A 15044-nucleotide genomic window follows, 5' to 3' on the forward strand; every position below is an offset into this window, starting at 1 on the left:
TAACAACTGTAGCACAGTTGCGCAATGGCACTTCTAGATCTGTTGACCAGGTTGCTCAACTGGTTATAGCGATGGTACTACATTCTGAAGTTCAGGGTTCAAATACCGGCTTAGCATCAGTGATTTTTTTCACACTCAAAACACTGCTTGTTTATTTTCATCTTTATTATTTCACATGAAAGTCCCACAAGGTATGGTTTACTTTTCAGAAATGATCTATCAAACCTATAGTAGTGTCGGAAAATATTTTCCAACACTAAGTTACAGTTTTTGGTACAGGGGATCCTTTAACGAAACGAGCAATAATTCAAAGACAACAAAGAACCAACACCGCGATCCTAGTCACGGCACCATACTACAATGGACGGGTAGAGCATTCATCACAGATTCACTTTATATAATTTTATTAGCGAAGGAATCAGTTCGATCATTGTCATTGGATGATGTTCAAAACATTTTGAAGTGTTTAAATTTCAAATATAAACCTCACCTCAACGGAGACTAAACATGATTTGAATTTATATTCTAAATCCAGATTCAGATAAAATTACCATTGTATCGCAACCTCCTTTACCAGTGTTCCACTGAACTGCGTAAAGTGTGGTCAATGGCGAGTTCATAGATTGTATGACGAACGCACCGTTCAGTATGGCTGTCAAGACATGATAACATTAAATCGATCCGCCCTACTTGGAAGAAGCGAATTCCGCCACAGTTCTAGAAAGTACTGGACAATCGTCTCCACCTGCGCATCCAGCTTCAGCACCAACACCTGACAGAGAACTACTAGCGTTATCACCTGGAGGATCACCACCAGAGTCGTGAACACCACTTCCAGTTTCATAATTGAATTGATGAATTTCTAGTCGTGGCCCCACAGCCTGTAACGCCTGTAACACTGCGCCAATCGGCATCACGTAGCATTCTTTTTTGTTGTCAGACCCGCCCAACAATACTCCAATGACACGTATAGCCATGTCTCTCACTGCGAACACAGCAGAACCGGAGTCACCATGTGTAGCAAACTCTGTATCGCTCAATATCAGATATAAATTGTGACGTTCTTCTTTCTTCATTACTCCCCATTTCACTACGTCCATCATTGTTTCAAGGCACCCTGCTGTAAGCCCTGATGCGAAGCCTAGTTTATAGACCATGGTATCCTCTTCCATTTGCATGATCGGTTCCCCCATTGAAAGAATTCCTCCGAAGTCTACAATGATAAATAGTTTACATGTGTTTCAGGTGTGTGTACTTAACAGCTTGTTTTAAAGTTTTAATAAGATGAAGAATATCACTATTAACTATTTACTGTTTTCTTTGAAAATTTCAATTTGATAAAAAATGGACTTTCCAAAAGTAATTAAATATGAATTTCTTTTTATTATTTTTGTTATCAACATGTTTGAAATTGAATTTGTTGACTTCCCCTTTCTATACTTATAATGTCATAACTTACCATTTATCAATCTTTCTGGGGTTATTAATTCTTTCGGTATCCGTTGATTGATGACAACATAAGCAACATCAATGCTTGTGAGTTTTTCTTTGTATTGTATATCTTCCAAACACGTGGATATGATTTTACCACATGTTGTATTATCTGCCTTGTCGTGTAAAAGGGAAGGTTGAACTACCTGACTACCGACTTTAGGTGAATGTAAAACATGTTGACATGTTAGAAAACCCATTGAAGATTTATTTTCAGCTTCAACTACAAATGGACCCAAAGTTCCAGCATCGGGTATACCTTTGCCTCCAATGCTTATACCGATCCGCAGAGGATCGTTGTATTCTCGTGCACCTTGAGTGCTGAAAAGGGAGAAGTATCCTTCTCGAACGTCGACAAACGTGTTTTCTATTTTCCTGCGAAATGTTTGTTCGTCCTGAGGTATTATTCCTTTGCAGGAACAGTACATCACGATACATGGCATTTCTACAATACCGCTCTTTCGCGATAGAACAGGACTTATTCCGATCCTGTAGAGGTTAGAGTGCTTCTTCATCAGATCTTCGGAGTATTTGTTCACGAGTTTGTACAGTCGTCTTTTTTCTTCAGTTTTCATTTTCAGACAGTTGTCGTGAATATACTCATCAACGTATCGTGTTTCCCAAGTAGCTGTTTCCACTGTTTTTCTGTCAAGAGCTGCATCAATATCTCGATGGATTGTGACGTGGATTTTGTCAAAGCTTTCTGCTCGGAATCCTATGGAACATCTGGTTGAATCCATCGAACCGCAACAAACAGATGTCAATTTGCGACCTGAAACATAAAGACATGTTTTGTGTTATAGATTAAGTGTGACCTCGCATGATAACAACTATCAATAAGAATCCCCAGAACTATATGAAAGCGCCTTGGTAGTTGTAGTATCTGCGTGCTTATCATCACTGGCTGATGAGTGTATCGCCCGGATGAACCGAGATTACTCATTGTATGAACTGTCAACAAACACACTTCGTCCTTTACGCAACTGCCTAACGCACATGAGTTATATAACATCCTATACATATGCAAGGCAAGAGGAGTTATGTCCTATGACGTTAGTTGTAATGCTAATTAATAGATACCACAGAAGTAAAAATTCGCAGGATATAAATCTTTACATCAAAATAATTTCACTAGGTTTGAACGTGAATTGACCTGTGTGATTGCAAGTTCGTTTTGTTGTATCGTTTGGTACTGTGGACACATGTTTTTTTTATTTAGATCAAACGTAAATATCTCTTTTATAAATTAAGTTCGCACAATTTATAAAACTCTATACCGGTTAATATAAACTTTATTTCATTCCACACTAAGTTGCATGGCACCACATAACATACAAAATACAGAGGAATGGGATCTGGAAACAAGATGAAATAACTTATATAAATCAGTTTCCGATAATATATCTCATTTAATTTAAGGCATGAAGGCATAGTAACTGAATTCTATGGAACGAAATATAAACACTTAAAACATACACTTACTAAACGTAGTTCGAGGGAGACTAGAATGTTGTATAATGAATAGAACTTAGTCAAATCTTTTAGAATGGATGATGAAGTTTTGTACAGATGAAAAAATCAAAGCATTTTCATCATCTGTAAGCTCCTCATTCCCGAACAAAAGTAAATCAAATGAGAGTGGATGGTTGATTTCGTTAAATGTATGTAAACGTAGATGAGAAAAAGACAACAATGTAATAGATAATGTTCATTGGTTTCATTTGCTTGCATGCAAGAACACAGAGGACTATCAATTAGATTTCTCTGGTACAGATAAAACTTAGGGGAACTACACTCCATTCTTAATCTAGCATGATGTATCTGCCCCAGTCTGGTACCATTAAAGTAGAAAATTTGAATTTTGTGAGCGGGCTTTCGTAGATAGGTTTTAAGTTTATAAATTGAAGGGTCGTTCTTGACATAGACAGGCAAGGAGTTCCAGATACTGAATAAGAGTGTAGTACATAGTTTGGAGACTATACCTGTCCAAAGAGAATTTAAATTTACGTAAGATATTTATTTTAGGTGAAATCTTAGATATCAAATAACTGATGTGTTCATTCCGATGACCATTTCCAGATAGAATAATACCCAAATGCTTATGTGTAGTAACTTCAGAGATGTTAGTATTGTTCATATGTAAGGGAGGGTGAAAAGGTTTAATATTTTTTCTACTAATGAGCAGGGTTTCTATTTGGAAGGGTTAAAATTTACTAACCATCTTTGTGACCAGTTATGAATTTTAGTACGGTCACTATTAAGAATGTATGCGCTGACTCTAGTAATATCAACAGTGACGTAAAGAGAGGTGTCGTCAGCGAATAACTTTATTTTAGCTTGTATATTTTTAACAATGTCATTTATATATATCAGAAATAAAAGAGGTCCAAGAATTGAGCCCTGTGGAACACCAGCCTTAACATTTTACCAATTTGAATTTTTACCATTGATGACAACTCTCTGCTTTCGATTGGAAAGATAATTTTCAAACCAAACTAATAGCGAATTTCGAATCCCATAGATGGATAATTTACAAAGAAGGCCTTTATGCTAAACACGATCGAAAGCTTTACTAATCTCACAAAAGACCATACGTATTTTCTTACCATTGTCGAAAGCTAAATATATATCATGAATGATCGCAAGAAGTTGCTTTGTTGGTGAGTCACCGTGCCTAAAACTAAATTGATGGGGGGATAGGAGGGAGTGAGTGTGCAAAAAATTGTAGACATATTTGAAGTCACATCTTTCCATTAATTTACCAACGATCGATAGCAGTGATATAGGTCTGTAATTAGTTAATATGGACTTGTTTATGCACGGGGGTGACGTTAGCAAACTTCCATTCAGATGGGAATACTCCAGATCTAATTGACCTGTTAAAGAGATTTCTTAAGGGGACACATATGATATTTACTGACTCTTTAAGAAGACGAGGATTTACCAGGTCAGGACCAATGGCCCTATAACAGTCAGTGGTAAGAATAGCATCTCTGACATCATTAGCTGGGATGTTAATATCAGATAAGGAATTATTACATTCGTCGTTAGTGTTAGGGAGATTTACATTGGAGTCATCTGAGACAGCGCTATTGTTATGAAGCAATGGTGGTATACAAAATTTACCAGAGTTAGGTAATAGTTGCTTTACAGTTTTCCACCATTGTTTAGCACTAATGTTAGAAGGTTTGCGAAGTTCGCTACATAAATAAGAAAAATATGTTCATTTGGCGTGCTTAATTGTTTTAACACATTTGTTACGAAGTCGACGAAACTTTGCCCAGTGAGCTTCAGTAAGGGTACGCTTGGCTTTTTATGAGCGCGCTTTCGTTTACGAATTAATCTCCTTATTTCGTTTGATAGCCAAGGGGGTTCATTAGATCTGATGACTATTTTTTATTTGGAATACAAGATTTAGCAATAGTCTAAGAAATGTTTGACAGCATCATTAATATCATGAAAATCACTCAATAAATTCTATTTAACTGAGCTTAGTTTTTCCCTAAATAAATCGTAATTTCCTAGGTCAAAAATCCAAACATTTCGCTTAAGTTTTGAAATATTAAAAGAACAGTAAATTGGACAATGATATCTAACCGGTTGGTCAAGGAAGCTTTCTCCAACATAGCATTTATTAATAAGGTAATTACTACTAGTACAGACTATATCTAACAATGACTCGGAGGCTTCTGTATAAAAAGTTGATGATTCAACAAGCTGAGTTAGATTAAAGGACTCGCACAACTTAATCATTTACTATATGTTATTACCAAACATTTTAGCTAATAACTTTAATATTTGAAGTTCAAAACCAGTGACAACTGTCTAGATTCATAAATACACACCTTACAAAGGCTACAAAATGACTTTTTTGGCAGGTTTAGTGGCATATTGGAGTGTCACAGCGCCAAGAAGTTGACAACCGGAAGTTGACAAGTAAAACCGGTGACCCTAAACAGAAACGCCCCCAGACATTTTGTCCCTGTGCAAATCCGCACACAAACATGGACATATATCAAAAGTATACATTTTTCAAAAGTTAAATACCTGAACATTTCATTTATCTAAATATCTGTCATCAGTTCCTTATTAAACTCCTTCAGTGGCCCAGTAATTAGCCGGATCTTATTTCAGATAGGAACTACAAACGTATGAAACACTTGCTGATTGGCTGATTTAGTTGTGTGAGTCCTAAAGGAAACAAGTATATCGCGTAAGTGGGACGAATGGTGGTCTACTAGGGCATTTGCATTTAAGTCGCCGGTTATCACAATATGAGAAATACCTGAATTATACGCTTTTTTCTATAGAATGCGAGATATGGGACCATAAGATGACAGGAGAGTTTGGAGGCCGATAAAAAGTACCATACAATATTCTTTCTGAACCAAGTACAATTTCTTACCCAACACGTTCAATGGTAGCTATCTCTATATCTGATCTTCTCTTTGCAGGAATATTATATTTTACATAAACCGATATACCACCGCCCATTCGATCAGGTCTACAGTGGCAGAATGGGTCAGAATATCCAGGCAGGTTAAAGTCAGATGAGATATCACTTAAATTTAACCATGTCACAGTAAAGGATAACCTTGTTATATTACTTAACTCGGTATAAAGAATATCGAGTTTTTGTTTGAGACTTTGTACATTAAGATGGACAAACGAAAAATTACTTACTGCATCAAGCTGGCCACTAATATTCGAAAACATAGATGAGGAAGATGAGCTAGAAGACATGGGACCAGGATTCAGTTCTATATCTCCAGATAACAACAAATGCCAATAGTCCAAAGCACGACGTAGATATATAGACAATTTATCAGTAGCGGACATGATAGAAGAGGAGATGAATTTAGCACTTATGTAATGAAAATTTTGGTTTGTATTTGAAACTTTTGACGCTAGAATGGACGAAAGAATACCTATCGTTACAGAACTGGATACTTGAAGAGGAAGTAGAAGCAATTGATTCATGGAAGAAAAGGGCTGGGAATTTAACTCAATGCCACCTGACAAACACTAGCTGATCAATGCATACTGTATTTATATAGAAGTAAGTATACCGGTTAATTGTATATCAGTCATACAGAAAGGATTATGTTCAGTATGAAACAATCATCAAAATGAGCATACACAATATTTACTATATACATATATATGGGTGTATATCTGTTGATTACATATGTCGATCACTTCTATTCGCGTGTATTCGTTTTGTTGCTTTAAAGGGACATCCTTACAGAAGATAACTATACATGGATATCATTGTTTTGATGAATTTCACTTACGTTGATGGTTTTCCACGACGTCCGGAATGAGAAGTTTCTCCTCCTGAACAATTATGATCTCTTCTTCTAAAACGCTTTTGATGTACATATGCAAATTGTGCATCGACTCAGTAAGCATTGCTTTGATATCTGCATCAATTGCTTTCAATATTGAGGGCAACGTTGACGCAATGTCCTCACGGCTGTCTCCCCAATTTGTGTTTTTAAAATATTTTTTTACTTTGATCATTTTGATGATTCTGTCACAGAATTCACGTCCATATTTATCTTCCATGCGAAATATCATCTGCTTACATATCACCACTTTGTCCACCTTATCGCAGATCAATTCATTCATTTTTTGCGATAACTTTTCACCAATGATTTGAGAGAACTTGCGAATGATTTCATCAACACAGTTTTCTACGGTTTTGCCGTTTTGCTGTTTCATTGAAAAAACGTCTTTTCCGAAATTTAAGCAATTCATTAAATCATCTTCAGTAACATGCTGTTTGATTAGGCTACTAACGATTTCGCTTATTTTGTTTTTGTTTTGGCACACAACGTTGATGTCCCGTAGAGCTTCTTGATATTTCTCTAACCAACTGTTGATCACTTCACTTCGTTGTTTTGTTATGGCAAGTGGCTGAAATTCTGTAAGTCTCGCAGAAACTGTTTCATCCAATGTAACACCTGCCTCTTGAATATCAAATAGGACTTCACAAGGAAAATCCTCTTCCAGCAAATGGTTATTCTGAAAATTATAAAATATGGTAACTAAAATTAACATTTCTTTTAACAATTTTCTTCTTTTTTGTTGATAACACTGATTACACTTATTCAACAGATCACATTTACGTTCTTTTGGAATAAAGCAAGTTTCTGGTTTTCTTCATGTAGACTATTAGCCAATGACAACATTTATGCAAACATAATTGGCCGAGCTGCCATCGATATTAACGGCAGGCATGAAAGGTGAAAGTCGTAAACTTTTACTGGGAGCCTCGTCTTCATGTAATCTTATTCATGAAAACTGTCAAACCATGTCAATTTTTTTCTAAGTAATATTCATGTAAGTATTTCTAGTATAAATGATTGGCCATATTTATGAAACTAGCTTGCATGATTACGTTATATAATTGTTTTCAAAACAACGATTTTAACGTTACACCTACATACTTTACTCGTGAGCCTAAGGCGGCGATCTCTTGTTTCAACTTCCAGACGGACATGAGCGAGAACGTTGCCCCCGGCGTTGCTTTTCCTCCTTATATAGTCGAATGTTTCCTGTATATCCTCGCTCACCGACACGACTTCGACGTCATACTCTAGCAAAGCATCTTGAAATTTTTGCTGTAATTTCATGGATTCTTGTAGCGATGATAATAATGTATGTATAATGTCATGCCTGTACTCCGTCAGACGGTTTTTGACCTTTTTAACTCTTGCTGAGAAATGACATGTTGGTTTCATTTTCAGCGTCTGGGAGCTGGGATTGAAGGGTTTCATCACAAAATCTGCCATTATTGTGGTTCAAGTTGGTGTAGTCCTTTGATGTGTTTAGCGTTATTCTATCAAAAAAAAAGAAATAGTTAATTTTTACCATAGTAACCAAAACTTCAGAAGGTTGACTTCAAAGTCAAAGTACAATTAAACAAATAGAATGGTTGTAAATTGTATACTGCCATATAATTAATAATGTTGTAAATCCCTAAATACACCGAAGAAAACACAAATTGTCTTATTATCAATTTTTTCATTGCCAATAGTTTGCCTACGTTTTCTTCTTTTTTGAGTTTGATTTGGTTGGATTGGCGGTATTCTCAGCAGTAAATAGAAAATATCTGACACATGGCCCAAAACATGTTTATTCTACGTGGGAAATGTGTTTTGATATTGAGTCTAGATGAATAAAATATAATATTTTTGTCCCCCGATAATACAAATAGTTGACACGTTAATGGGGAATGTAAGATACACCATTCCTTCCATATTGGTTTCTCTTTATTACTTTCAATCGGGAAAATTAATTAGAAGGGGAATACCTACTTTTTATGCTTCCAGTGCTATATGTACATCATCCAAATCTATATTTAAGTTCTTGCTACGGTTTCTTATTATGCAGGTTCATCATACGTAAAAAGGTATCTTGAAGCAAATGTGTATTCTATTTTAAAAAAGTGTCTTGAATGTACATTAATTAGCAAATCTGTGCAAGTTGATAATCAGAAAATACGTAATATTTAAACGGCCAAATTTTTTTTTTTTATAACGAGCGGTTAATTATCGTTTCAATTCAAAACATTGTCTGTATACAAAAACATCTTCAGTTGCTGGAATAATTATAGATTATAACACTGTGTTTTCAAGGTTCGTCGCGAGAACAATTTTCTCATAGTGAGCACTTTAATAATATCGTTCTGTTATCCCCTGGGAACAAAATTCCAAAGGACAGGAGCTGGAAGGCTTGTAAGACCCATATGATGGCTAAGGTAAGTGTTGGGCACATGCGAGAGATTAGAACATTGTTTGAACAACAAACCTGAAATCATTGTGGGCTAAACTGTTAATCATTTATAATCCACTACCTTGTATATTTCTCCATTTATAAAAAGTCAACTGTAGGCCTAACCTAGTGTTCATCGAGATCCTCGGTCTGTGAAAAACGTAAATACCATACCCCTTAAAACTACGTAGAAAGGTAAAGTGTTATCGAAACAACAGTATCGTCACTGACCTCCAAATATGGACATTTACGCTTAAAATGGTGCTGTAATCCCTAACTGTATTTTTTCATAATTCTATAATGATTTTTTTATGACGGACTTTTTTCTTCCGCGTAACACCTGTGTGTGTCTACTATTTCCGATTCAGGACGTCACCTTACGCGAGAACAAGTCGTTCTCAATGTCTTAAATAAATGTTCCCCTGCAGGTAGGGCGTAATAATTGTACCTGCTGCCCCCAATTGCATGATCGTAAGAGGCGACTAAATTTGGGACCTTATCTCTTCTCTCCTTTCTAAATAACTTTCTTCTTCCTAATGTCTCCCTTGACAATGCCTCACTTTTGGCCATTTGTTGAGCGTTCGCCCCTGTGAGGAAGGCTTTGGGTTCTGTCCCCTGGCCGAGACATACCAAAGTCTTTAAAAATGGTAGTTTCTACTCCTGCTTAACGCTCAGCAAATTAGGAGTGGGACGACTGGTTCGCCCGTTGTCAGTATAATGTGACCGGGTGGGGCGTCCTGCTGGGTGTCTTCGGCAGTATGTTTCAGTGAGGTAGCACTATAAAGTCGGCATCAGTTCCGCGCTATCACAAGAAGACAAACACGAACATATCGCAGCCTCCCAAAATACACACACATACACTACACGCATGCATCTTGCACACAGGGGAGGCCGTCCTTAAATGACCTTAGCTGTTAATAGGACGTTAAACAAAATCAAACAAACAAACAAACTTAAATAAATGATGCAGTACATAGATAATAATACAATATCACTCTAATCTACGTTCAACACTGAGTAATTTCTCTCTGTAACTTCATTTCAACAGTTTCTCATAGTTACAATATGATTTAAATTTTTGTTGCAATTTCTTCTATATGATTTAAATTATCACCAGGGCAAAAACACGAATGTTACATTCTGGGAAATGCCCATCATCTGGGCGAAATCTACCTTATACACTAATGATATGTACAGACAAGGATTGTTAGTACCTTATACACTAATGATATGTACGGACAAGGATTGTATTTACCTTATACACTAATGATATGTACAGACAAGAATTGTATTTATCTTATAGACTAATGATATGTACAGACAAGGATCGTTAGTACCTTATACACTAATGATATGTACAGACAAGGATTGTTAGTACCTTATACACTAATGATATGTACAGACAAGGATTGTTAGTACCTTATAGACTAATGATATGTACAAACCAGGATTGTTAGTACCTTATAGACTGATGATATGTACAGACAAGGATTGTATTTGCCTTATAGACTGATGATATGTACAGGCAAGGATTGTTAATACCTTATACACTGATGATATGTACAAACCAGGATTGTTAGTACCTTATACACTAATGATATGTACAGACAAGAATTGTTAGTACCTTATACACTGATGATATGTACAGACAAGGTTTGTTAGTACCTTATACACTAATGATATGTACTCACAAGGATTGTATTTACCTTATAGACTAATGATTTGTACAGACAAGGATTGTATTTGCCTTATAGACTGATGATATGTACAGACAAGGATTGTATTTACCTTATACACTAATGATTTGTACAGACAAGGATTGTATTTACCTTATACACTAATGGTATGTACAGACAGGGATTGTTAGTACCTTATACACTAATTATATGTACAGACAAGGATTGTTAGATTGATCCAGGTTAATAAAACTTACAAAAGTTTTAAATTTTGACAAACCTGAAATCTACTTTTATGAAGGTTCCCATAGTATGAAAGGAACTGCAAGGTATATAAGTTGATACTTGGAACGACGTAATGTTTAATCGGCCAAGTAACGTTATTCTCAATGTCATTTTCTTTATTGCCTAATCTATGTAAATAGTCAAATTACTATGTCATTTATAGGTAAAGGGTTTAAAGAAAAGTATCAAATTACGTCAACCCTTACTTCTAGGGTCACGGCTGAACATAGTTCAATAAAACTTACCTGTCATTATCCTACATCAAATTATACATTGATTCTAAAGGTGTCCATGCTGTCTTAGATTATACAAAAGGTTTGTATTTAGTTGAAACAAATTTGGGAATTTTATTTCGAGAAACTTAAATGAGTTAATTGTCAACAATCCTTGTATGAATATTGGTTCATGTCCCAAATTGTATGCATTCACTAAGAAAAATATTTTTGTTACTTGGGCCACACAGTCCGTAACAAGCTTACATAAGTTCTGATTGTAACGAGGATCCGTTATTAACGGGGACCGTGACAGAAGTTGTAATGGGACCCGTGGCAGAAATTGTAACGGGGGCCGTGACAGAAGTTGAAACGGGGGCCGTGACAGAAGTTGTAACGGGGACCGTGACAGAAGTTGTAACGGGGACTATGACGGGACTGTGACAAAAGTTGTAATGGGGACCATGACAGAAGTTGTAACGAGGACTGTGACGGGACTATGACAGAGGTTGTAATGGGGACCATAACAGAAGTTGTAACGGGGACTGTGACGGGACTATGACAGAAGTTGTAACGGGGACTGTGAAAGAAGTTGTAACGGGGACCATGGCAGAAATTGTAACAGGGACCCTGACAGAAGTCGTAACGGGGACTGTGACGAGACTATGACAGAAGTTGTAAAGGGAACTGTGACGGGACTGTGACAGCTATTGTAATGGGGACCGTGGCAGAAGTTGTAACGGGGACCCTGCCAGAGGTTATAACGAGGACTGTGACAGAAGTTGTAACAGGGAGCCTGGCAGAAGTTGTAACAGGGACCCTGACAGAAGTTGTAACGGGGACTGTGACGGGTTTCTGACAGAAGTTGTAACAGGGAGCCTGGCAGAAGTTGTAACAAGGATCCTGACAGAAGTTGTAACGGGGACTATAACAGGACAGTGACAGAAGTTGTAACGGGGACCCTGACACTAGTTGTAACGGGGACCGTGGCAGAAGTTTTTAAGGGGACCCTGACAGAATTTGTAACGGGGACTGTGACGGGACTGTGACAGAAGTTGTAACGGGGACCGTGGCAGAAGTTGTAACGGGAACACTGGCAGAAGTTGTAACGGGGACTATGACGGGACTGTGAGAGAAATTGTAACGGGGATCCTGACCCTGGTTGTAACGGGGACTTTGACAGAAGTCGTAACGGGGACTCTTACGGGACTGTGACAGAATATGTAACAGGGACTGTGAAGGGACCATGGCAGAGGTTGTAACGGGGACTGTAACGGGTACTGTGACAGAAGTTGTAACGGGGATCCTGGTAGAAGTTGTAAAGGGGACTGTGACGTGACCCTGACAGAAGTTGTAACAGGGACTGTGACGGGACTGTGACAGAAGTTGTAACCGGGATCCTGGCAGAAGTCGTTACGGGGACCATGAGAAAGTTGTAACTGGGACCGTGACAGAAGTCCCCAAACTGCCCTCGCATATGATGCTTTGTTAAAAATTGGAGCAAAATTAGAAAAAGAGAGGGACCATTGGCAACATCTTTGCGTACCCCGTTAGTTAATCAATCAATTATAGGTCACGGTAGCCATGTTTAATGACAATGTAACGCATATTTACACATGCAAAACCATGCCCATGTGAAGATGTGTAAGCATTGGGCAAATAGTTCCTGAGAAAAAGGAAGAAGAAAAAGAAAAAGAACAAATAATAATAAAGAACATAGCCAAATCAGTAAGTCTCTCACTTTTTTTAGGGGACAATATCACTGATGCTGAACTATAATAATGTGACATTGCTATGGTAAGCCAATTGATCATTTAATCCAGAAGTAATATGGTATCGTATAACTATCTAAGATATCTAACATACAATAGAGATATCATATATATATGGAATATCTTATATATTTATGTAACGATATATGATATTATATAAGCTATACTAGATACATCATATAGAAATAATTGAGATACTTCTGTATATAAGGTATGATATACTATTGAAATCTCGTTGGTATGTACGATATGTTATAATATAAATCTTTTCATGAGAAACGTATTTCTCCCTCAAGAATTATTCGGAGCACACCTTATGTGGACGAACCGGTTCGCCTAGTTTTAAATATAATATTTTTGGGATAAACACAGGCAGGCTACAAATATTAATGCAGGCCTCGAAAGAATGTGTCAAAGTTTGCTTTAAAGCTACAACAGATCATTAGGTCCATCCCTATTTCATAAATGAACACCTCTGGTCCAACTGGTCAACCCGTTTGAAATGCAGCACCGAATTAGGCACACCGACAGAGACGCTACTCAATGCTTTCTAGAGATATTTTGCTACATGTATTCCCGTTTTTGCATTGTCTTTGCTATGACAGCCACGCAGAGACTGCCATTTCACGCACCCTGGAGGATAAGACATTTCAATATGGGGACCGGGCCATGTGTTGTAGACAGCAAGTCTATACTGTAGTAGACCCTCGAGAGATTCTTGTACTTTACTTTGAACATATTTATTGCCAATAAAATTGAACAAGGAATTGGGCACAAGTTATTACAACTTATCAAAGCCATCTCCCGTCATACATTTACAATTATATGTCGACAATGATAATAGGCATAAACATTAAGTATATATATATATATATATATAATATTCACACAGGTACAAATACACAACTTTAAAAAGCACCGTTCAAAATCTTTTGCTGGATTTGATGAAGTGATGCACATGTCTAAAAACGTAAGAGTTAAGGTCTACCGAAAGATCTGGAATGCCAAACAAAAGAATCTCTAAATTTATATCTAATGAAACAAAATACGCCTTTCATTGCTTAAATGTTGACACTCAAAGAGAAGGTATTCTCACATGGATGTCCACAGATGCAAAATGGACTCTCGACAAGATAAACTCTGTAAAGGTCATACTTAAGCTAACTACAATTGTGCCTCAGTTAAGTATGTATAATATTTAATTTACGTTCTCCAAAACTGAAGTAGATAGGAGGGGATGGTTGTACTTTTGAGGTAAGAGAGTTTTTAAATAAATGTATAGAAGGCAACGATCGTACTGATAGATCTATGGAGTTCAAGCTACGAAGAGTGGAAGGTATAAAGGAAAGATTGGTAAGAGAAAGCCCAAATAGAGGAACTCGATAATCACTGTTATTTCTCAGAGGGTACCTGTTATTTTCTGCAATAGTAGGTGACAGGAGGTCGTTTAAATAATCTGGAGTTAAGTTGTTTTGCATTTTGTACAAAAGTTGGAGTTTTCTACGTTTTCGACGATTAGAAAGAGTTTCCAAACCTGTTTCAAAATGTAAATCTTCGATACGGGCATAGAAGGAAGACCGGATATAATTCGAGCAGCTTTTCTTTAGGCTTTCTCTAATTTTTCTGATTTAAATTTAGTACCATCTAATAATTCACAAGCATATTCTAAAACTGGTATAATGAATGATTTATACATTTTTAAAACACTATTCCTCTTTAGCAAATATTTCAATCTCCGTAAGACGTTAATTTTCTTCATAACTGAACTATAAATGGCATTAATATGATCCCCCCACTTTGCGCTTCAATTTAAAACTACTCCCAGATGC

At 36.8% G+C, this 15044-nt stretch overlaps 1 protein-coding gene across 2 annotated transcripts; it reads right to left on the reverse strand.

The window, feature by feature from the left end:
- Positions 1–248: 248 nt before the first annotated feature.
- Positions 249–8321, reverse strand: LOC110465742. Of its 2 annotated transcripts, none has more exons than XM_021521776.1 (4): positions 7944–8321; positions 6786–7518; positions 1460–2263; positions 249–1213 (listed from the first exon to the last, which is right to left on the reverse strand). In XM_021521776.1, the coding sequence occupies exons 1-4, from the start codon at positions 8286–8288 to the stop codon at positions 687–689; spliced, it is 2409 nt and encodes an 802-aa protein (XP_021377451.1). In that variant the 5' UTR covers positions 8289–8321; the 3' UTR covers positions 249–686. The 2 variants fall into 2 exon arrangements, with proteins under 2 accessions (XP_021377451.1, XP_021377461.1); XM_021521786.1 differs by having other exon boundaries at positions 7940–8077.
- Between the last annotated feature and the right edge of the window lie 6723 nt (positions 8322–15044).

The sequence above is a fragment of the Mizuhopecten yessoensis genome, unplaced genomic scaffold (genome assembly GCF_002113885.1).
Source record: "Mizuhopecten yessoensis strain PY_sf001 unplaced genomic scaffold, ASM211388v2 scaffold1595, whole genome shotgun sequence".
Taxonomy (NCBI): domain Eukaryota; kingdom Metazoa; phylum Mollusca; class Bivalvia; order Pectinida; family Pectinidae; genus Mizuhopecten; species Mizuhopecten yessoensis.